This window comes from Leptidea sinapis, chromosome 34 (assembly GCF_905404315.1).
Source record: "Leptidea sinapis chromosome 34, ilLepSina1.1, whole genome shotgun sequence".
NCBI lineage: Eukaryota > Metazoa > Arthropoda > Insecta > Lepidoptera > Pieridae > Leptidea > Leptidea sinapis.
Genome location: NC_066298.1, coordinates 6851910 through 6877319, shown reverse-complemented (window position 1 = coordinate 6877319; position 25410 = coordinate 6851910). Strand labels below are relative to the sequence as shown.

Sequence of the window (25410 nt, the reverse complement as noted above, 5' to 3'; positions counted from 1 at the left end):
ATAGGCTATGTTTTTTTTTCAAAGTTAGGGATCCGTAATAAAATTGCTATTTTGTAACACAAGGTGTAAAATCGAAAACCTATTTTTGCGTGCGCTGCAAAAACTATTGACAATAGAACAAAATGATGTACATAATATAGGCAATATTTTATTACTAATAAAACTATCGCGTGAATTATACTTTATATGGCAAAACAACGTTTGCCGGGTCAGCTAGTTTGAGAATAAATTAGTAGAAGTTCGTTCCATATCCGAGCGTGATAGCTTAGTCTCATTCAATATCCACAAAATGAAGTGGACAGCACGCCTAAAGAAGTTATCAGGTTTTCTTATACAAACCCTTAATGTCGTTACTTATCCAGGATTTGATCATTAATAAAAAGAGTTTCTTCAATCGACGAAAATTAAGAAAATATAAAGTACTGTAAATTTGGTATAACATGATTTTTACAAAAGAATAAGGTATCAGACATCAAGTGTCTGTGAGCCTCTCACACAAATCCATAGAAAAAAAAATTTGAATGATTTTAGGGTGATACCGACCATATAACGAACGCGCGGTATTACTGTTCCTGTATTTCATAAAAACTCAATAACTCAAAAACTGTCAAACTTTTATTTAACCTTCTGGGACACCCCGTATACTGGATGCAGCACCTTACAAACTAATTTGTTTTGTATATTACAGCCATTGTAAATTACTCTATTTGTTCGAAAAGTTTGTTTGAGAATTGAGTTTCTTGTATGTTCTTCTCGCGAGCTCAACTGTTTCCGAAAATTATATGGGAAAATCCATTAATTTAAAAGTAATAATATTTATAGTGACTTCAAAAGCGCTTAATTTAAGCCTAATTGAATAAAGTTTATTTCAGAAATACATTATTGTTTTATTTTTTAATTTCTTTCATTGGTTTAGATTATGAATACTACAAAGCCCTTCGGGTCAGGTATTATATAATTTGTAATTGATAAGATTGAAATGATGATAAAAACTATTATTGCCATATTTTTTATGAGAATTAGGGACGAGAGCAGCAGGACGTTCAGCTGATGGTAATTGACACGCCCTGCCCATTACAATGCAGTACTGCTCAGGATTCTTGAAAAACCCGAAAAATTCTGAGCGGCACTACAACTGCGCTCGTCACATTGAGACATAAGATGTTAAGTCTCATTTGCCCAGTAATTTCACTAGTTACGGCGCTCTTCAGACTGAAACACAGCTGTTGGTCTTCCTATATGACTTAAATAAATAAATTAATTGTAATGGGTTAAACTTCCAGGTTCACCTTAGAAGGTATCGAGGTAAACTTATTCTCCGACATCGATGAAGTGTTGAGCTCACCCGTGAGGGACTTGAGCCACGGTCTGGCCAAGCTGACGAGCGGTGAAGCATCGCTGGTGATCTATTACTTCTCTGATGATAGTGTGGAGATGAAAGCGAGTTTGCACAGCCTTTTGGTGGAGGATGTCCGACCTGATTCGACCGTCGTGATCAGGAGGTTGGTCTATGTATTTTAAGTCATCTAAAATATTATATACAATTTTAAGTTTATCAATTTCCAATACTGGTTTAATAATATTTCGCAAGTACTAGAACTGGACGGCAGGAAAAGATTAAAACAAATGTTTTACTTCAGACATTCTTCATAATTTTATTTGAAACTTTTGACAGTTTTGATTTAAGGCAAATAAAAAGAAATGTGGTAACAAAACAACTACAACTATTATTTCCTCGACTCCTGACAACCCCAGTTCCCAGAAAACAGTGCTCCGGAAACACCACTGAAAATGCCCAATGTAGTTTTTTGTTATGAAATTAAGGGACGAGACGGGCAGGACGTTCAGCTGATGGTAATTGATACGGCCTGCCCATTACAATGCAGTGCCGTTCAGGATTCTTGAAAAACCCAAAAATTCTGAGCGGCACCACAATTGCGCTCGTCAGCTTGAGACATCAGATGTTAAATCTCATTTGCCCAGTAATTTCAGTAGCTACGACGCCCTTCAGACCGAAACACAGTAAAGTTTACTCATTACTGCTTCATGGCAGAAATAGGCGCCGTTGTGGTACCCATAATCTAGCCGGCTTCCTGTGCAAAAGAGCCTCCACTGGTAAGTTTACACAAAACAATAAAATTATTTCAAATTTGTAACCCTGGCGTAATTTTTATTTCATCTAGAATATTCCAATCCCAAAGCGGCGGTAGTCGGTCGTCTTGTGGTATAGCCGTGGTCCGACCAGCGCTACTTGAGCTCTCGCTGCGGCGCTCCAGTAAGGGAGCGAGTGTGGATGTAAGAGTGGACAGGACCAGGCTTAATTTGGCACCAGCTTTCTTGATCTCTCTCGCTAGAACCCTCTTAAGCGCTATGCCTGGTAAGTTTATAACTAGTTAAGGATTACTATTTTTTTTAAAGCTGCGGGGTATGTTATATATAACAATATACATAGATAGGTAAATCAGTCATAGAGTGAGAAATCGACGGCTTAAAGCTGCATTAGTAAAAAGTGCTTTAGGTCTATCGTATCTTCAACAAGCTTTACATCTTTGGCATAACAAAACAAAAGATAACTAGTCACAAAATATTTATACATAAATGATACTGTTAAGAATTCCTTGTCCAGACGTATCGCGACAATATGGCCACAGCGTGAGAAGTTAAAACTATCCTTTGTACAAACCTCTGTACTTTGACTACCAAAGTTGATATTTCTCGACAGTTTTAAAGAGAGAGATATGTCTACTAATTCAACAGTATGCGCGCTCATAAAACAAAATTCTGTCTAAGCATTTTTTCATAAACGCAGGATAACAATGTCGTACATGTCATTGTACAACATTTAAGGAAACCAAGTGTAATAAGCTTTCTTCTTTCATACTTTGTAGAATATTAGATGTTATTTCTATTGTTTAAGGCGACACTAAATGCCGGCGAACTTGAGCGATATGAGTTCACGGCTCCTATGTAACAAAGCCAATATTTTAAAAATTCTTGCGTCGAAAATGTAACATTTTAACAGGCGCAAACTGTTTATTTGCTTACAATCCTCATTATTGATTACTAATCTGAATAAATGTACCTACACGAAAAAGTAAAAGCTATAAAAACAACTTTTATGAGAGTAGTATACTAAACAAAATATGCATCATGCCGAGAAAAAACTTGTTTAACTACAAAGAAAGCTGGGTAGTTCATAATAGTTCTGGAGAAATTTAACCAACAGCAAGCAACCACACAATGGCAACCTACAAGTAAGACTTAAGGGTATGTGTAACAGGATAAAGTAGTGTGCATAGCTCCAAATGCTATATTTTCACCACAGAACTTGTCTAAAAACACCTTGATTGCGTGTTTTCTGTCTACCTTTCGCCTTAGAGTAGCAGATGAAATGAGTCTTGTAATTGTAGGTGACAAGCGTATGGAAGGTGGCGTGATAAACCACGGATACGTAGGTGATCCCCCGCAGCGGAACAACAACAGAACACGCCGGGACCCCAGCACCAGTGACTCTACCAGCGGATACTACTCCACAGGTGATTGAATAGTATAAGTCTCCTAGAAAAAAAATGTCTTCTCACACAATAGTAAAAATCTTAGACTTAACAGTAACTATAATCCTACTATTAATATATATATACACACAGTGACAAATCAATCACTGTAAAAAGGCAAGAGGATTAAATTTACTTTTTTTAAGTTATTGCATCAGATTATGAAGTACAATCAGATGGGGGTTAGTCTAAAAAACTTTGAGGTTAGGAAAGCCAATTATTATCTATTTAGTTTCCTCTTTAAGTTTATGTTGATTTAAACAAAAGATTCGTTTTAAAACTCTATTAAAGCTGTTCTAATAGTTGTATAAATTTTTTGCAGTCGTTGCTTGCACTAATAATTTTTATTTTTGCTGTTGTCTTGTTTACCTCGATTCTTTTTAGCAAGAAATTAATAATTATATAAATTTACTAATCGGAAGCTTTTGAGGGTGATGATTTTAAATGAATTGTAAATGACAAAAACTGCAAATGTGAAGGTAGCATTCAATTGTTATTTATTAGTGGGAGGTTTCTTAATACCGTGGAACAGAATGTATTGTGTTTCTGATTGAGTGATATAATGATACTAGTGAGAATTCTATGCTAGTGAGAATTTTGGGTCCAATCAGGAATCTTGAGCGAGACCGCATTTCTATTTTCTCTTCTTCTTTCGCATTTCTCTTATAAAAAGACGTCACTGTTTATAAACAGTCTTTTTATAAGAGAAATGCGAAATTATAATTTCAAATTTTTTATTCTTTCATCTAATATATAAAATTCTCATGTCGCGGTGTTTGTAGTTAAATTCCTTCGAAACGGCTTGACCTCATTTGAATCTCATGAAATTTTAAATGCATATTGGGTAGGTCTGAGAATCGGACAACATCTATTTTTCATCCCCCTAAATGTTAAGAGTGGTCCACGCCAATTTTTTTTTAATTTTTTTGTTTTTTTTTTTTTTTAAATTTGTTTGATTATGAGTCAGCATTAATAAATACATACAACTTCAAATTTTCACCCATCTACGATCAACAGTTACTTTTGTATCGCGATTTTAATATCGGCAATACAACGTTTGCTGGGTCAGCTTAGTAATTTCATAAAAACATTGTTATATGCCAATATTCTAAGGTGCACCTTCATCAGCACAAACAGTAGCGTTGTAGCGAACGTTAATAAGAAATTCACACGGAACTTGTTTATTAATTCTTTCAGCTACACCAATATCAGAAGAAATGCCAAGTCTCTCCATATCGATACAATGCCGCCAACCTGAGATAATGTTCTTCACTGACCTCAACAAGTCAGAAGGGCACGCATTACTGCTGAGAACGGAGTTTCTCCTGGACTATTCTTTTCACTCGAACACTGAGAATCTTGTGATATCTCTAGCCGGGCTCCAAGTGATGTCCAAATTGCAGTCGAAATTGAAGAATCTGCCGCCCCAATTGGTGCTGAAACCGTGTGATGTTGAGATATCGAAGAGCTTCAAAAGTTTGGAGGAGGGAGTTAAAGTCCAGTTTTCCGTTTCGGAGATCAATGTTCACGTTGCTGCGACCACAGTACACACTATTATGGGTGAGATAACAAAACGTATCCATTACTTTGCCTTTTTCGCTGGGATTGACACATTGTAGCATTTTGTAGGCTGCTCTAAAAGCAAGGGCAAATTGAAAGTATTCGAGTTTTTATGATTACAAATAAATCTAATCAAATATTAAAAAAAATATAGTATGGATGAGAGTGTCCTTCTGGCACAGTTCCTCACTTAATAGCAGGATCACTTAACTATGTTTGTAGCATTTCAGTTACTGCAATAAACATTTTAATTTTATTAAGTTAATTTTATGTCGATTTTTTCACATTCAAAATTTCATGACATTTTTTTTAACATAAAATAGCATGATCCTTGATAAATTGAATTCACTGTTTTGCAGAAAATCTAATTGTAGAGGTTCTTCGTAAGTTGAAGATAACAGTAAGAAAGATAAAGATAAGAATTTCTATTAACATAATATAAACAATTACTGATCCACGGTAACAGGTAATAAATTCAACGGAAGTTCAACGTTTATTCCTTGTGATTCTATAAAAAAAGACATTAATTTATTTATGCTGTCCCAAAACTGATATCTTCTTAACACTCATCTCAATCGCTACGCCGTATTTGGTTCGCCTTATTAGTGCAGTCGAGAGACTTAAATTATAATCATTTACAGATATAATAGATGAAGTGACATCAGAACTCGCCATACCAGACGAGAAAGAATTTACTTTCTCTTCATTCAACCCTCAGTCGGAGAGACAGGACGAGGATCTCTGGTCGCCGCGAAAAATTGCCCCGTGCGTGTACAATCATGACGATTTATATTCAACACCAAAGTACCCCAGCGGTAGGCCGATGGAGACACTGATCGCGAGTGTACCACTCGTCAGGATCGTGTTCGAACTGGAGCAAGTTACTAGGATACCAATATTGTTGATTAAGGTATTGAGATTATAATGTGGAGGTGGTTTGCTGTTTGTTACATAGCCAAGAGAGGACGGATGAAAGTAGATTGAGCGCTCAAATTACATACGCACATATCATCACGCCTGTCTTCCACAGGGGGAAGCAGAATTTACCGACTTCCGCTTACCACGGTCCTGAAGAAGCTAGGCATGTATATCAGGACATACTTGCCTAGCTTCTTCCACTTACATCAAACCTTATACACACATGCTCTAATACTCGTATTGTTGATCTCTTTGAGTGAAATGTTTGCTAAAAATAGAAAAAGCCAGAAACGTATTTTATTGCTTGCACCACCACAATTGTCAGAGGTCCAGGTATTCCTTACAACTTGCAAAGTTCTTAAGAAGACATATCACACTTATACCTGTTTGGCCGCTTTATGCTGGACCTTTTACCAGTATCTTTCGATCGTACCAACGGCTCTTTAATGCAATGGACATGCTTGAAGAACCTCATACCAGCACCAGTTATTTTAGGCACAAGAATGGCGTTGTTACTTGGATAGAGCCGAAATTAGCACTTGTGTTTGTTCTTTTTTTACGATTAGAAGTGACGTGAATTGCAAGACGTTCACCTAACAGTAAATGATCCCTCGCCATTACAATGCGTGTTCGATCAGTATTCTTGAAACCCATTTCATTAATAGTGCTGCTATTGTGCTGATCACCGTCAGCCTTGAAGTTAGCTTTCAGGAGCACAGTGACTACACAAACGTTTCACCTTACAGATGTCATCGGATATAACTCTGATGGATTGGTCTGGCGAGGTACGTGGGAGCGGTGCTTTGCGAGTCCAGGCCAGTGTGTACAACGAGCGACTGGACGTCTGGGAGCCGCTATTGGAGCCTGCCATTCAAGACAACAGACAGACGCCCTGGCTACTCACTGCCCAGGTGTTTCAGGTCTGTACTCTACTAATTACAGTTATACAATATATTATATTCTTTATAACTGGCCAATGCGTTATTCTCGTGAACGGATATGTGATTTTTTTTTATTTTCATTTTATTATGATCTGTCTCCTTCGCTGGAACATTCAACAATATGTGTGTCCTGGTATGTACTGGTATAAGCCAATCTTTATATATATAATTCTTGTGTGCGTGTGCATGTCACTGAACTCCTCCTAGACGGCTGGACCGATTCTAATGAAACTTTCTGTGTGTATTCAGGTGGATTCGAGAATGGTTTAGATTCACAATTGAACTACCTCCTAAACGGCTGGACCGATTTTGATGATATTTTTGTGTGTTCCAATGAATTTGAGATTGGTTTAGATTCTCAATTCCGCCCATATAATATAATTCTCCTGCTCATGTGTATGTTAGTGAACTGCTCCTAACGGCTGGACCGATTTTTCAAATTTAAAACATGTGTACAGGACAACGTCTGTTGGGTCCACTAGTATATATGTTGGCTTGCTTGAAGAATGGCCTATGCCAAACCAAATTTCCACAATTAGGCATCTGGTTGGATAGTTAGGAGATCTTGAGGTATTTTACATTTCAGTCTTCTTGATAAATTCGTTCTTTTATTCATTAGGGCTTTTGCTTGTATTTGAGGGTGATTGTCTGTTTTAGTTTTGTGTGCCTTAGCGTGAAAAAAAATACAGCACTACTGGAAAAGAATATGTACAAGTACAGAAGTTAAACGAAATAATTGTGCGTAAGCAAAGAATATATAATAGTACAAGTACGGAAGTCTACGCAAAGTCAATTAGAGAAATAGCGACTCTTGCGGTCATACAATAAGGTGTAATTCAGATCGCACAGCGGTAATAACCTTATCTTTCTTATTTACCTAGAAGCTGCCTCTTTTTCTATCGCGTGACTCTTACCTCTTCTGACGACATTAGGGTTGTCTTCTTTACCTTAAACTGTACCTACCTAGTTTAAGGTCAGCTTATAAAAATAGCTCAGTTTTTTTCTATTATATAAATAGGTATGTAATCGTAATTTTAAATCAATATTCTTTCGTTGTCAAACCTACATTAGTTGCAGATAGTAAGTACTTAATGTATGCGTTGGAAGACTATGACATAGTAAAACCTACTTGTTATAGGATATAAATAGGTGGCTATAACGAATGGATATTTCATTATAATAATAACCACTTTAAATTATGATTGTGTCAGCGTCTTAGAAAGATATTTTGGATCGCAATGACCTATGCTTTGCTTTTTTATGACCTCTCCATCATGACCTAAATGAATAAATTATGATTATTATTAATTATCACAAAACTGACTTTTTTAATTCAGGGTAAATCATACCCAATGTCGGCGCGACCTTCGAATGATTCAGAACAAACAGAAGTGGACCACGTAGAAGATACTAAACGGAAGAAACGGGACTTCGGTTCGGAAACTTCAGCAGATGAGGCTGATACTGACAACGAGATGACGTTCATCCGCAACCCCAGCGGCAAGGAGAAGGGCTACCATGTGGATCTAGACACTGGTAGCTCATTCTTGAAAGCTCTGGATGGTGATGAATCTGATTCTGAAAATGAGGGGAGAGACAAGATGTCATATGCTATGGGACATTTGTTTGTTGAGTATGTATCCCTACTAATATTATAAATGTGAATGTAAGTTGTTTGTTACGTTACGATTTTCATGAAAGTTGGTACAGCGATAGTACAGCTTGGGAAAGGTTTACATTTTATCCTGGTTAAATCCATGGTTCCCTCGGGATTTGTGAAAACTGAAATTCACATCGATGAGGAACCGGAACTGGAATAGAACATGAGATAATTTTCCATTCCAAACTGGCTTATTATTTTTAAAAATCCTACTACGACTACGAGGACGAACTCGCGGGCATCACCTAGTATAAACAATTTTCTATAAACTTTGTGGCATGATTGATGATGAACTGTTTATTTATTTTAAGTTAGTATTACAAAAAATAACATTCACAGGAGTGAATCAAGTGCTGAAGACGTCAGCAATGATGCCGACTCATCAGCTCCAGAACAAAGTGACAAAGAAGACGAGGAAATGCCAGAAACTTATATTGATGCTGATGAAAAGAGAGATGAGAAAGCTGTTACATTACAGGTATAATTAACATCTTGGAAATCATCTGACGCATCCTAACAATGAACTCATGAATCAATGAATGAATTTCAAAAGCGGCGCACGTAATACGAAATTATAATTATTATATTACAAAATTCAATGGTACCTATTTACAAAAATCAAATTAAAACGTCATATTTACTTCCCCTTATTCTAGTACAGTCATTTGTGTTTATATCCAGAACACTTGAGCTGTGAGCAATCAGGCCGCCTGTCTGATAAATCATAATGGAATGCCTGCTTTAAAATGTAACGTAAAAAGGAATGCTGTGTACAAAAACGTATCATTTCACACAATGATGATTTTTTTTCATCTTCATGAAACTTGTATTCATTGATTTTGTTTTGAACCTAGCCTACAATGTCAGACAAGTTTTATAGAATTGTAAGATATTCTACAAAGCATTTGGTCTGGGCTAGTCACAGTATCTTATGTAATGTCCTAGGAGCCTGAACACGAAGACAGCGTGGAATCATCGATCGACGAGACCTTATGTACGTACGTTTCGCTGGAGGCTCGCTCGCCATTGTCTATCACCATCACGCCGGCCGCAGCGCGCGCACTCTGGGCACTTTCTGAAGCCATCAGCGACAGAACTGCGGCTGTCACTGCCATAGTCGCCGCTGACGACGGCCTGCAACTCGTCAATGACATAGGTAACAAAAAAGTTTCAATATTATAATTATTTTTTAAGATTTTGTTTATAATATTGTAGAATTTTCTTAAATCTCACTTGTATCACCATATCTCCTGCCCTAAGATCCCAGAAATATGTGTTCTCTACCACAAGTGTTTCCAAATATGATAATCAAAAGCCTCCAACACTCACGTGTTACTCTGGTGTTGCGATAAAGCGTGAGTGTCGCTGACCTTCGGCACAATTTTTTCCTTGTTCTTTTTCATAAAAAAAGCAGTTTCTATTTATGTTTGGCAATAGAATTCCTTAAATCAAAATGACACACTACCTTTCATGTACCGTTACATTTGTCTGGTGTTCTTTTGTTAAATTGCTAACCTATTACACTGCACGTACAGTTCATTCTTTCTTCTATAATCGAATTAAATCTTATCACAATTATTCTTAATTCTGTAATATTTTTCTAACATACATTATTTTCATATGAAATGTATTGTGAGGGAAAAATTAGGATGTTTATCAACATGAATTATTATTTATTATAAATTGCTCCATCAGCTCTCTTTTTGTACAACAGAAATAAGACACGTATAATGCTATGGAAGTACGCAAAATAAACCAAACGAGCTGTATTCACAACTGTCAACTGTCTGATTATTTTAAAAAACTGAATCTATTTGCCAAATTACTGATATGTGAAGAAGAACAGGACAGAAGAAGGACAGTCGTATCTACAAATTACATACAATCCCATTGGTGCTTATCCAAATTCAATAGTTTCATAATAACAACGATTTAAACTATCTGCTTCATTTTTTTAATGCGAACCATTCTGTTTTAATATCACCGCCAACCACGCCTCTTTGCAACACGAGAGGATCACCTACGTTTGAAATGAAATGAAATTAATTAATTTGTATGAATTGTGGTAACACAGTTCTTAACAATTGGTAAATGCACAGCACAATTCGCCAATATGTCGGCATACATATATTTGATTGTCAATATTGGAATTTTTCTATTTATGCGTCATTTATACATATTATATAATTAAATAATATAATATAGAATAAACATTAGTTTGTAGGTACCTCTCAAATAATAACTTTTGAATACTATTGAAGTTAACAGAGTTCCCGTGGGATATAGGAACACCCACGTAAATTATTTGTTCCATATACAAAACTCTTCAGTATTTCAACCCAAAGCATCGAAATCATCTCCACTTGTGATTACCCATCGTATTTGTTTTATAAGGACCCGGCGCATCAGTACAGCTCCGCTGCAGAGGAGCTTCTGGTTCTGACAAGGTTCTTGCTGTAGCGGACTATGATGTGGACTCTAGCCGACCCAGTACACCAGGTTAAGATTTACATCTTTTAAATCGCCAAAGATTACAGACCACGTCATGACCCCATTGAGTTTAATCGTTTTTATAAATCAGAAGTAAAAATGAGAATTAAATTTTTTTTTAAGTAAATTTTTTATGTTGCGTTTTTGAATTAATTTCGAATAAATCTAAAAAACATGAAAACTCTTGCATAATGGGTTAAAATTATCGCAAAGGTCACCTTTCCTTTTTATATAAGGCGGGGCAAACGGGCAAGAGGCTCACGGTATGGGGAGAGGTGAGGCAACCGCTAATCGACAACCGCAACAACAGGTATCAAGAAAAGCGTTGCCGGCCTAAGGTGGGTATGCTATTTTCTTGAAGGTCCAGTCGTATCTGCCTATCCGGACCTCCTAGTCCTAGGAACCTCCTAGCGGGAATACGTAGAATTATCAATAACCCTGTAGATGTATTATATCTGTTGCAAATCTTTAGTTTAGTGAAATGCTTTAGACAGCTAGTAATGTATTCTTCTGTAGGCTGCGACACATCCAGTGCAGATTTGTTGGATGAAGACGAGAAGGAATCCAAGCGTGAGATGACAGACATAAGTGATGAATGGGACTGGTGAGTTGATTTTGTTGTTCTCACTGACAATCAATATTTCAGATTTTTTTTCTATGTCGATTTTGGCAAGATATTAAACAAATTAAATATAGTAGCAGTAGCAGCTATTTCAGTCAGCGAATCAGTCTAGCTATCCGACGCGGAAATACTGCCAGTATTCTTAATACGCTTCCCCGTAATGTTATTTTTAATTTTATGTAATGTTGTAAATATATAAGATTTGGTTTGTTTGAATAAATGATTATAATATAAAAAACAACATTTACAGAAGAGATTAAATCAAATGGTCTAAATGTTGCTAATAAAGGAAGATTGCTTAAAACTTCGTTATTAGTTTCGAGGGCGGATTCCCCGCGACGCAGACAGGAGATGTGGATGCGGGCGAAGCACGTCGCATCTCCCCAGGCGCTCCGCCATCGCCGCGGGCCCTCAAGGAGAAACTAACACAGATGTCGCTCGCTATCACGGTGCAAGACTTCGATCCCCTCACGGTACGCTACCTCCTCCCTTTCAACACTTTCATTACTTTTAAAAACTACATTTAGTACAAACTTCCTAAGATTTAATTACAGAATATTTAAAAAATATGTCATTGGTAGATTAATGTATGTAAAAAAAACTTATAATATGTATTTAATAAATGCAGTCACCAGTTATTAAAGTAGAGTTGTACTCTAAAAGACTACTTTTAGCTTTAATGCAGGCCTTCAGTAATCAGTCCGGCAGCGAATGTATGGATTTATGTATTGTTGTAACGTGGGAAATTATTATGGTATAGGTAAAAAAGGCTGGAAGGGTAATGTTGGCTGCATCGTCACTATGATTAAGCAATCGTACTTAGAACGTTTCATGCGTTTACCGCTTGTAGTTCATGTTTAGAGTGCGTCGGGAACGGAGCTACGATAAATAGTGTAATAATGTCGTGTTGTGCTATTATTACTTATTGTAAGTGTAAGACAAAAATCAGACTACGAGTATCGATCGCGGAGCTATATCCTTTCATCATATTTAAGTCAAAAATAATAATGAATATCTCTTTAGTTACAAAAATATAAATTGCTCTCTATGCATGCAGATAAAGAAAGCAATGCGCGATCGTTATCCGCAATGAATAGCTTCCTCCGCGAAACTCACACTTCTTTCTCTCGCGGTAGAAGTTTGTGTGATTTATTTGTGTTTGTAAAGCGAGCTCTTATTGGTCCCTATTGCGTGAACTATTTTCTTTCTCATCTCTTTTACCTATTCTGTGGAAATTATAATGTGTATGTGGAAATCGTTGAGATGGCGTTAATCCATTTGTTCAATTCGACGAGTATAACATACTTCATTTTTATTGATTGCAGATTCTATGTCCCCAAAGATCGGTGGCAAAACTCCATGTGTTGCACCCCAGTAAGAACAACACGCGATACTATTTGCTGGTGGAGAGAACATCACAGTATAACAGCAAGAAAATTGTGCTCAGATCTCCGTTGCAGGTATGTAGACCGTATTCAGGATACAGTTACGTGTTTTAATTAACAACACCTGCATGATACACCAACGCATTAAATAATTTATAAGTCTAGATAAATTGTGACAGCTGTGATCAATTCGAAAAAAATACCGGTTAACTATTAGCGTCTATTTTCAGCAATGCACACACACTAAAACAAAGTTAATAACGTAACAAACCTAGCATGTTTTCATGCGTTGTCTAACAGCAAGATGCTCTATCTAGACGTATAAATTATCTAAGACCATGCATGTTTCGCTTCCAGCCACGCATTTTCAAAATTATTTGGCTCAACTATAGCTGTTTGTCACAAGTTTTACAAAACTTACTTGGCCTCTGTATCTACATTACATTGTCAACAATATACTGAGAGGCAACAGTTAAAACGCTATTTTTAACAGTTATATAATAGCATGTATATTGTATAGACCTCTCCTGCGGCACAGAGATGTTATTAAAATCCATTTTTGCTAAATGTTTCGGAGTTGTTATCTACACTGGCCTGCAAAAGTAAGTATCACACTTTTCAAATTATTTTTTTTTCTTAACTATAGAAGGTAGAGATTTAAGATTAAAAACGTTTTGTTGCAAATTTTATAGGCTTTAATTCTTAGAAACTAAAATTATACGTTAGTAACATTTTTAACTTAAAAAAGATAATACAATGAAAATAGACATTTTTAGTTTAGTGTAAAAAAATTCAACTAAAATGTATTACATGGTATTTAATTTTTAATAACTGGTATTGCCTCCTCGAGCTCTGATTACAGCTTTTTTTTTTTATATGAGAGGGGGCAAACGGGCAAGAGGCTCACGGGATGGGGAGAGGTGAGGCAACCGCCCATGGACATCCGCAATAACAGGTGTGTCAAGAAATGCGTTGCCGGCCTTTAAGGTGGGAGTATGCTTTTTTCTTGAAGGTCCCTAAGTCGTATCTGTTCGGGAAGACCGCTGCAGGTAGTTGATTCCACAAAGTGGCTGTGCGAGGCAAGAAATTTCGAAGAAAACGCGCGGTTGTGGAATGCCAGACGTCTACGTGATGCGGATGGTACTTTGCACGTAATGTCCGATGGTGGAATTCGGCCGCTGGAATCAACCCGAACAGCTCCTCTGAGCACTCCCCGTGATAAATGCGGTAGAAGATGCAGAGAGAACCCACATCTCTACGCAATGCTAGAGAATCAAGCCGATCGGAGATGACTTGATCGTCGATGATTCGAGCCGCTCTTCGTTGTATGCGGTCAAATGGAAGAAGCTGGTACTGGGGAGCACCCGCCCAGAGGTGAGAACAGTACTCCATGTGAGGCCGAATTTGCGCCTTATAAAGTTGCAGGCGGTGGCTTTTAGTGAAGTACTGTCTCGCCTTACTGAGTACACCAAGCTTTTTAGAGGCCAGTTTGGCCTTCTCTTCCAAGTGACCACGGAACTGAACGTCGCTCGATATATCGACGCCAAGTATGCCAATACAGGCTGTGGTAGTTAGAGGAGTGATCTCGAATCGAGGGGAAACGACAAAGGGAGACTTTTTAGTGGTGAACGCACAAACTTGTGTCTTCTTGGGGTTGAATTGGACTAAATTATGTCGGCTCCATTCCGAGACTTTGCAAAGCATAGTCTCGATTTCAGACACAAGTTTGTTCCGGTTCTCGTCGACGCTATCCCGGGACATGTTGGCACGGCCGGTGTAGGAAGCATACCCTGTGCTGTCGTCTGCATAGCAATGAATATTGCTGATTTGCAGCATATCATTGATATGCAGAAGAAACAGCGTAGGGGATAGGACGCAGCCTTGCGGGACACCAGCGTTTATGGGTTTTAAGTCGGAGCATGCACCGTTGATAACAACCTTGATGCTCCGATCAGCCAAAAAGCTAGTGACCCATTTAGACAACTTCTCGGGAAGCCCATAGGATGGCAGTTTCGCTATAAGCGCTTTATGCCACACCCGATCGAAGGCCTTCGCTATGTCCAAACTCACCGCCAACGCCTCTCCCTTCGACTCAACCGCTTGCGCCCATTTATGGGTGAGGTATGCAAGAAGATCACCAGCTGAGCGACCCTGACGGAAACCGTACTGGCAGTCACTGATCAGCTGGTGCCCCTCTAGGTATCCCAAGAGCTGGCGGTTGATGATCGACTCCATTACTTTGGAGAAAATGGAGGTAATGGCAATAGGGCGGTAGTTGGACGGATCTGAGCGTACACCTTTCTTAGGGATCGGGTGCACTAAAGCCGCCTTCCATAATTTCGGGACTACGCCTGATGAGTAGGAGAGCCGGAAAAGACGGGTAAGGACCGGCGTCAGTTCCGGAGCACATGTCTGCAGCACTATCGGCGGAATGCCATCGGGCCCGATCGATTTGTGAATGTCCAAGGTGAGAAGCGCCTTAAGCACGGCACTATGCCGGATTTTTACCTCCGGCATATATGAATCGCACCGCGGAATATGCGGTGGTGGTACACCTTGGTCATCCAGAGTCGAGTTGGACGCGAAGAGGGAGCCCAGGAGATCAGCTTTCTCTTTCGCGTCATGGGCTAGCGAGTTATCATCCCTGTGCAGTGGCGGAATGGCTGGCTGGCAGAAGTTTCCTTGGACAGCCTTGGCGAGCGACCAGAACGCACGAGTTCCTGAGGGAAGGCGTGCAAGTCTCTCGCCAATTCTGCCAATGTGCTTCGACTTCGCGTCAGCAATAACTCTTTTGAAGGACCTGGAGGCATGATTGAAGTGTTTTTTAAGTTCGCTGGAATTCAAATCCTTAGATACTACCGCATTGACCCAAGCCTGATAGCACTTCTGCTTTCGGCGAGAGGCCATTTTGCAGGAGCGGTCAAACCATGGTTGGGACCACCGATAGGCACAGAGGAGGATGGAATGAAGAGTTCCATACCTGGCGGCATGTGGATCTCCCAGCGAAAAACAGATCTGCCTCCACGGGTAGGATGCAAAAAAGCACCGCATCTCGTCCCACTCTACTGACCTATAGTGCCACACGCGGCGACAACCTAAGAAACGGGGCCGTGTTAGGCGCGTGATCGGCACGGTGCTCCGGATCAGGCAGTGGTCCGACGATCCCAGAGGAGGGTCAACGGAAACTAGGTAGCCGTCCGGATGTGAGGTCAACAGAAGGTCCAACAGTGAAGGTGTATGATCTTGCACATCTGGGATTCGCGTTGGCGCAATAACCAGTTGCGTCAGACCATATGCTAAGGCGAAGTCGTGACAGATCTCCCTGCATGATCGGTGGTACGAGAGCCTAGCCATTCGGCGTGGTGGGCGTTAAAATCGCCAAGAAACACGATCTCTGCAATGGGGATCTGCTCCAACACGGAATCTGTAGCCATTTGGATGTGTTCGAGGAGCGGGTCAGTCTCTGCGTTACCGCTATAGGACCTATACAGGCATGCGTAGATTCGCGGATGGTCATCGCAGTCTACACGCAGCCAGATGATGGATAGGTCCTGTCCTTCAAGAAAACTCAGGCGTCGAGAACAGACATCCTCCCTCACGTAAACGCACACGCCAGCCCGTGGTATAAAGGAGTGTTCCAAATTATACCCCGGGTAGGAAAGATGAATCAGCCAGGGAGGATATCTGTGTCTCGGTTAAAAAGAGCAGGGCCGGCTTCGCCGTCTCCAGGTGAAAGTGGACGGCATTTAAATTTGATCGAAGCCCCCTGATGTTGCAAAAGTCCACAGCGAGTGTGGAGGAGGGTGGTTTGAGCCTCCTGCTCTGTTTGCCTCGAGTCAGCGCAGATTTGCCCCCTCCAGAATACGCGGGGCAGCCTGGGCAACCACTGTTAGGTACGGGCCCTAATTGTGGACGCCCAGGGACGGATTCTCCAGGGCTGCATAGCCTGGTACCGTCCTGGAGTAGTCTCTTTTTAGTATGTGCTGCCATTTGTATTATTTGGGCCTACGGATACCCCACTCACCGGACGAAACACAGTGGCATAGTCGCTATTTCACGCCGGTTTCGAGTGGGGGAGTGGTATTTCTCCGGGCGTGCCGGCCCAATTCGGTTGTGTCCGTGAGGACCCAACATGGCACTACCACTCCTAAAACTTACTTCGAGCCGGTTTGGCATACTGAACACTAGGTTTCGGAGCCTTTGTTGGGGAATATTCTCCCATTCTTCTACCAGGGCCTGCTTTAGTGCCCTGAGGGTAGTAGGTGGTGGTCTGCGATTTCTGACTAGCTTCCCAATCTCATCCCAGGCGTGTTCAATCGGGTTGAGATAAGGACTTCTTGATGGCCAAGCCATCACGCTGATACCGACCTCCTGAAATATACTCTTGTACGATATGAGCCGTGTGTGGCCGGGCATTACCATGCATCAGCATCGATCCACCACCCATATTTGCTAAATACGGCCCTGCATACTCATTGAGAATCTCTTGAGCATATCTTTGCCCAGTGAGGGTGCCATTTTCTATGGCTACTAGCTCTGTGCGACCTTCTGAAGATATGCCAGCCCATACATGTACACTGCCTCCACCGTATTGGACTCTTTCTGAGATGTAGGCTTGAAGGTATCGCTTACCAGGTCGCCTGTAAACACTTCGCCTTCCATCAGAAGTGTAAAGGGAGAATCGAGACTCATCTGCAAACAAAATTCTTGACCATTCTTCTTCATCCCACTACATGTGTTCACGGGCGTATCGCAGTCTCGCTACTCGATGCTGTCTCTCGAGTTTTGGGCCACTCGCTGGTCTTCGGGGTTTCAAATTTGCTTCAGCAAGTCTTCTTCTCACTGTACTGTCACTAATGTAGTCCCTCCGGGTCTGAAGTAGCTGTTGCTGGACTTCAACTGCATTTTGGTGGCGATTTCTTAACACAGTGGAAATAATATAACGATATTCTCGGGCACTGGTACACCTAGGTCTGCCATTACAAGGTCTCCTCAGATGGTGTCCAGCCTCTTCGTACCTTCGCTTTACCTTCTGGACCGTTCGTACCGTCACACCCACCATTCTTGCAGTGCGACGCATACTGATGCCTAGTTCCAGAAAAGCCATGATCCTAGCACATTCTTCAACTGAAAGAGGCATGATAAATAAATGTTATGTGCTTTTTAGCATAAATTTTTAAAACAAGACCCATCGATCTTGAAAAAAATTTAAAACAGAAAGAAAAATGTGAATGGTAAAATTGTAATTCGGAAACGTCCACTTTGAAAAAGGAATGGTTTTGTTTTTGAAGATTTTTTTCAGCTAATTCTTAAAAGAAGGTTACCGACTATAAAGTTTTTATGTACAAAATTTAATTCTCTTTGGAGTCCTTTTTATTTCGAAAGTATATCTTGTGAACTTAAAACGTTATCCCAATTTTAAAAGTGTGATACTTACTTTTGAAGGCCAGTGTATTTGGATTTATTAATCTGTCAAATATTTGCAATATACAATAATTAAATTCAGCACTTTTCAGTTCAATTCTTTAACAATATTATATTGATGCATCGAAGCAATTAAAAAAAATATTTACTAACCTTTCGTTTTTACAAAAACGAGCGAAATCACTGTGTGTAGTATAGAATTATAATTTCTTATTTGTTATAATCACAATGCTAGCACCAGGAACAAACATTAACTTGGTATCCCTACTGATATATTATAGGATAGTAATAGGTTAGGTCATGTTTGTAGCTATATCTTTTGTTGGGCAATGCATACGCTTTTATTTATTTATTTTACCACATGGTTTCAGAAAATATACAAAACAATTGTGTTAAGTTATTCAAAAGAATTGTTAAGAAAAATTATGTGATAAAAATAACTGAAACATAAATTACTTTCTGATGGGCATGGAGCGACCGTAAGGCTATTTTATTGTAACGAATTTTCTTGTATCCATTTTTCTCAGATACTTTCGAATGGGTATGGTATTTGACGTTCACTAACTAATTTAAAATTAATAATAAAGGCTTGAACTTTGTTACGTCTAAACATATCTATAGATTTTTAAATATTAATTTTTCGATACAACAATTTTTTATCGACTTATAAACTTGCCTTAATACCGTGGCTCGCTTTCCTGGAAACTATATAGGTAAATATTATGTCTCTTTAAACATCGAGACCGAATTTACCCAGGCTGAATTTGATATTCATTGCACTGCTGGACAAAGGCCTCCCCCAAAGATCTCCACGATGATCGGTCCTGCGCTACCCTCATCTAATGTATTCCGGCGATCTAGACAAGATCGTCGGTCCATCTTGTGGGAGGCCTGAGGCCTACCAACACTGCGTCTTCCGGTACGTGGTCGCCATTCGAGAACTTTACTGCCCCATCGGCCATCTGTCCGTCGAACTTTGTGCTCTGCCCACTGCCAGTTTCGCAATCATTTGGGTCGATTCGACATTAATATTTAGTATTTATTATTTATAGATTCGTAACGAGACATCATACGCGCTCGAGGTTTTGTACCTACAGTCAGAGCTGGAAGCGGCGGGAGTGACCTGCGTGGGCTCCGTACGGAACCCGTTCTGCGGCCTGCTGAGGTTGGCAGTACTGGCTCCGGACGATACCTACAACGTGCCGCTCTTCGTAGCCTATCACTGCAGGCTGTACTTACTGCCCACTAACATCGAGTAAGTCGCTACAAAGCTCGCAATTTTATATTATTTAACTTTAAGCGATATTGTTATGTTTTACTTTAAGGTGTATAATAAAACTTTGTAAATTAAATTGTGTGATGATGATGTGAAATAAAATATGTCTATGTCTATAAAATATGTCTATGTCTATGTCTATGTCAATTTTCCTAAACTTTGCCCATATTTGTTTTGGAAATTTTGAGGCAGTTACATATATGATTTTTATTGTTAGTTTTTGGAAAGGAAGATGCTTTTTTTTATTGATTAAACATCTTGTTTGAGAATTTGTGTAATAAGGTACACATATTTCTTCATTCATACTTTTATCATTATTTTATGATATCCCAAATTAAGTGTCAAAGTGACTGTACTGGCTAAATTTGTCTGATACACGAGGCTGTGCCAAAGAGCGCTGATAAAGATCTTTTATCGTTATGTCGTGTGTCAACCTACAAAGAATTGAAAAATACAGCCATTTTAATAACTAATAGTACAATGATATTTACATTATTGACAGAAGTTACAAAGCAAGTACGCAGGGCATCTGGTGGATGGATCTGATCGGAGACATAGGCACACCCCGCGACATCGTCTGTCCAGCAGTGGACGACAGCGACGGCAGCGTGTTTGCTATGAGGGTGATTCCTATTGAAGGTAATTGAAACCACAATATGAATCCCTTGTCAAAACTTAACCTCCAGATTCAGCCCTACACTACGTTTTTCAGAAGAATGTGTTTTTTTATGCCAGTAAGGGACGAGACGAGCAGGGCGTTCAGCTGATGGTAATTGATACGCCCTGCCCATTACAATGCAGTGCCGCTCCAGATTCTTGAAAAACCCAAAAAATATGAGCGGCCCTAGTCTTGCGCTCGCCACCGTGAGACATAAGATGATAAGTTTCATTTGCCCATTAATTTCACTAGCTATGGTGCCCTTCAGACCGAAACACAGTAATGCTGAAACAGTAAGTTTCACAGCAGAAATAGGTGCCTAGTATCAAGTTAAAATTAATATCAAATACGAAAAATGTATGCTGTACTCTGTAGCCCATTTAATTATTATCAAAGATTCGGCCATTTTAACCCAACACACTTCGAAGATAATTCCAAACTCATAGAAAAACTTCCCATGAAATGTTATTCATTTACTTTGACGAGTAAGTAGTATGACTTTACAACAGAAGTCGTCATACAAATTACTACCTTCTACTGTTAGTAATTATCTGTCAATAATCTGAAGCTGTCCCAATATACCCGATGAGTCATTCCTATCGCTTTATACTGGGACGCATGAATTGCAATTTCCATACAATCTGCTGCTATCGCTTGTAAGCTGTAAATCTAGCCTCCCATTGACAGACAGCGTGTACGGATATGGTGAGTTAGCGTCGATAAGTTTATTGGGACAGAAAAGGCAAAAGTCAGTTACGATTTTTATCTCAAGTAGGCCACAACCGGAGGTAGGTTGAATATTGGGAACGGCCGATGATAGCCTATCGGCTGGTTATCAAATGCCTCTGACAGCTTCAACTTCACAATGTGTACACTGTACAAGGGGTGTCGATACACACGGGAGGAGCTCGATTGACAAAAACTTAGCCGAAGTAAAGCAAAGCCTTAGTGAAGTATGAACAACCTAGGAACGTCCTACTCAATGCAAGGTGAGGTTTTTAGGTCAGCGGAGATTTAGTATCAGTTAATTCTTGTTTATTGCAAGGTAATTAATGACCGTTTTTATACATCTATAATAATAAACACAGCTTATTAATCTCTACTGATAAAGATGGTATAGTGGTTCATCTGATGCAAACTAAATACCGCCACTCATGAGCACCTGTAAGTAGGGTCAGGGTAGAGATGCGTTGTCAGCCTTTTGGAGGTCTGTGGAATGCCAAATATCAAAATGTACTTAAATAAGAATTTGAATCAGGCTGCAAGTCCAACAAAGTTTCCCGCATCCCGAACCTGGTAGTCCGCGTGGTGGCGCCGCTCTGCATCCACAACCGCATTCCGCACGCGTTGCTAGCGGCCGCCGCACCTGCGGTCCCCGGCGCGGCAGCGGGCGCGGTGAGCGTGCGGCTGGAAGCGGGGGAGCGCGCGCATATCTACACGCTGCCGCCGGGGCAGGCCGCTCGCCTCACCGTCGACGTGCACTGTCTGGGGCTACCCTGGACGGGCAAGTTTACTTATTCACCTGGTACGTGTTTAAGTTTGCTCAGTATTCATTGCTGCCAAATGTTCCTCAAGAATTGTTAGTGTGGTAGGTACCTACATAATAATATGTGATTGCATTTCAACCTGATTCGAGCCGCCGAATTTCACCTTCGCACGACACGCCACAAGTTACGATATCATCCCCACCATCTGGATGTGTGGCGGTCCTCCACAGTGCGGTTTTCAAGGAGCTTTCTTCCTCGTACTACGAAGCTGTGGAATGAGCTTCCTTGTGCGGTGTTTCCGGGACGATACGACATGGGTACCTTCAAGAAAAGCGCGTACAAATTCCTTAAAGGCCGGCAACGCTCTTGTGATTCCTCTGGTGTTGCAAGAGAGTGTGGGCGGCGGTGATCACATAACACAAGGTGACCCGTACGCTCGTTTGTCCTCCTATTCCATAAAAAAAAACACTTTTGGCCAATTTGTGTTGCTAATGATGACACTAAGCACAGTAACGAGGCCATACGCAGTATGAGTCTCATATTAAAGCAAATTTCATCCAAACAATCAAGGTCATCGGAAGGGCTATAGTAAGAGATAGACTCAGAAAAGAGAAGGTGAGTAGATTCATGTTTTTCTTGCAATGTCGGAAGGATTGTAATTCTGAGCGCGTAGAGCCCAAAGCCCCCACAATGGATGACCGATGACTATATAGCCTTCGTCTTTTCGTGGTTTTTATAGAAAAAAATATGTGATGAAGTTAGGGAAACTTTTCTAAGAGCAGCTCTTACTGCAGCTAAATTGTCCGTCGTAATAACAAAATGAAATTAGATATCTCCATACAATTCAGATGGGTTGCAAGGGTTGGGTGGCTGATATGGCCGGAAGAGTTTAAGAGTGAATGCCAGCGCCGGAAGGTGTACACCACAAGATGGATCAATCGTTACACAAGTCCACTAGATTTGGAAGACGCCATGAGTGGTTTTTGGCGAACAATATTTCCTTGTGTTGACATAAACTCAAATAGATGCACTACATATAAAAAAGATGTGTCAGATTACATACCTGATATATATTTTAATACACGTAGATATGAATGAGAAGACGATAAGTATGACGACGGAGTGCGAGACGGAGGGCGGCAACAAGCGGCTGGTAGTGATGGCCCGCCTGCAAGACGCACCCACCAGGCGGCTGCTACTCTACGCGCCTTACTGGATTATTAACAAGACCGGACTCCCGCTCCAAATTAAGGTGCAAATTATTTAAGGTCTATCTTTAATATAAATGAGATTTTACTCCACTGTATCAAATATATAAAGTTACAAATGAATGTCGTTTGGTGAGGTGCAGTAATTGAACAGTAATCGATTGTTTAGCGGTTAGCTTTCCCTTCATGTTTTGTTATTATTGTTGAAAATACATACTTATCTGACGTAATCGTCTGGCCAGATCTTAACTAGCTTCAGAACCACTTACTACCAAACACTAACCGTCAGCTTTTGTCAAGATACGTTTTGTTTTGGGGCAGGATTTGGCCTGTTGTTTTGGTTTCAACTGTTGTGATGGAGGTATTACAGTCCCCCGGTAATTATAACGCATCATGATTGACCGCTTGTTTGCAAAATATGAGTCCAAATAAAAGGAAGAAGCGCTTAAAAACAACAATCAAATGGTCGAATATATTATAAAATATCGGTCTTTTACAAGTCTTATGACTAGAAAATCCAACTCTTCATGAGTTGTCAATTCAAATAAAGTCGAAAGTCAAGGTTAGCGTTGTGAAGGGAGATTTAACACTACATTTGATAACACCTGACTTTGTTTATCGAACGTCTTACTATTTTTAAATAAATGTGATTTTTGCCTTATTCCAGTTCCTAAAGCTTTTTCGAGGTAATCAAGTGGTTTTAAGCTCATTTTAAGCACAGAGGTGTCTTCTACGGAACTTGACCCTCGGCCTATCTGATTGACTTCGTAAAATAAAAGCCGAAAGATGCTGGAAATAGGCCTACCCCGAAGAACTCCATGACTATCGGTCCACAGGTGATATTGACCAGTTTATCGGTCCAACTTGTGGGAGTCCTACCAACAATGCGTCTTCCAATACGTGGTCACCATTCGAGGACGATTATCCCGTCTTCATCTGTCCTTAGAGATATATACAGGGAATCTCTGAGCATAGCCCTCTCCATTCTCTTCGTCCTCTGACCAACCATGAGCTTTCTCATAAGGCCCATAGTTAGTGGAAACGCCAACTATGGTCCTTATTATGACCATACGTCACGGAGTCCTATTTCTTTGCCTTAAAAGTTGCGTCCTACCGAAAAACTAAACCGGGTTACCTTCAGTTATATTTAATATGAGGTTCCCAGCTCATCGCTGGCTTCTTGAAGTGTTGGCAAACGGTAAAATATTCGCGTTAGTAGACCTATTAATTCGTGCTTGTAAAAGAAAATTCAAGCAAAATGTTGAAGTCGATTTAACTTTATTTCAGGGTCGTTCTGACACTTGTTATGAAGTGACGGAAGAACCGCTGCTCTGGTGCGAGGGAAATAGCTCTAGAAGCAGTGCGAATAAGGTCCGAATTCGCGCACACCAGTCCAGTTGGTCGCGCCGCACCCGCCTGTGTGCGACCCCAGGGTTGCTCGTGTGCGCGCACATTGAGCGACGCATGCAGTACAGGATACTTACGCAAGTATGTGATCTTGAAGGCTGACATGAAAAATGTACTTAATACAATTTTAGGGTATTGTTTATAGCCATGTGAAGGTTCCTTACATGTAAACGGTAGCTGACGAAGTAACTGTGAGAGGTGAGAATAATCGTGGAAAGATCTAATCCAATCAATCCTCTTATTGTATACCTAATTGCAGAATGAGTCTTGCTACTACTTAGGTCTTAGACAATAAAAACAATTCAACCAATGTCTAACTTTTTACAATTAATATAAAAATTCTTAGCTCGTTATGCGTGTAATACTTGTAACGGTTTTTGCAGGTTACATTATCCGAGCTATCACCCCAACTCACGAAAATCGTCACTTTGTTACCATACTTTATCGTCTTCAACGATACCAAGAAACATTTACGATTCATGGAAGAAAACGAGGCAGCAGATCTTTGGATAGACCTGGCCCCTCAGCAATGTACATCGTACTGGCCGCAAACCAACTCCATGTTGATGCACTGCAAGTATCGGGATTCTACGGTCGTATCACAACACTTCCCAATCGCGAAAAACCATTTTACCGTGTTGAGGATGGATAAAGGAGTAAGTATTTTCTCAAATACAATTAAACCCAAAATGTTTGGGAACCTCTCTGACTAACTGATAAACAGGGAGCGTAAATATCATGCCGATGACAGACGTATGACGCCAAACTACATACAGGATGGAAAAAAACGAATTGTTGGTTTTCATCACTATCTCTTCAT

General features: G+C 40.0%; 1 protein-coding gene across 1 annotated transcript in view; it reads left to right on the top strand.

Moving 5' to 3' along the window:
- Positions 1-25410, top strand: part of LOC126974841 (intermembrane lipid transfer protein VPS13A-like) — a 73502-nt gene that overhangs the window by 36530 nt on the left and 11562 nt on the right. Inside the window, exons 25-43 of the mRNA XM_050822510.1 lie at positions 1284-1502; positions 2184-2377; positions 3411-3536; positions 4752-5114; positions 5756-6024; positions 6779-6952; positions 8311-8606; positions 8973-9111; positions 9579-9789; positions 11028-11132; positions 11640-11727; positions 12062-12218; positions 13071-13205; positions 19607-19809; positions 20333-20469; positions 21747-22013; positions 23064-23227; positions 24471-24671; positions 24974-25246. Coding sequence (XP_050678467.1) covers positions 1284-1502; positions 2184-2377; positions 3411-3536; positions 4752-5114; positions 5756-6024; positions 6779-6952; positions 8311-8606; positions 8973-9111; positions 9579-9789; positions 11028-11132; positions 11640-11727; positions 12062-12218; positions 13071-13205; positions 19607-19809; positions 20333-20469; positions 21747-22013; positions 23064-23227; positions 24471-24671; positions 24974-25246 — 3721 coding nt within the window. The remainder of the gene's footprint in view (positions 1-1283; positions 1503-2183; positions 2378-3410; positions 3537-4751; positions 5115-5755; positions 6025-6778; positions 6953-8310; positions 8607-8972; positions 9112-9578; positions 9790-11027; positions 11133-11639; positions 11728-12061; positions 12219-13070; positions 13206-19606; positions 19810-20332; positions 20470-21746; positions 22014-23063; positions 23228-24470; positions 24672-24973; positions 25247-25410) is intronic.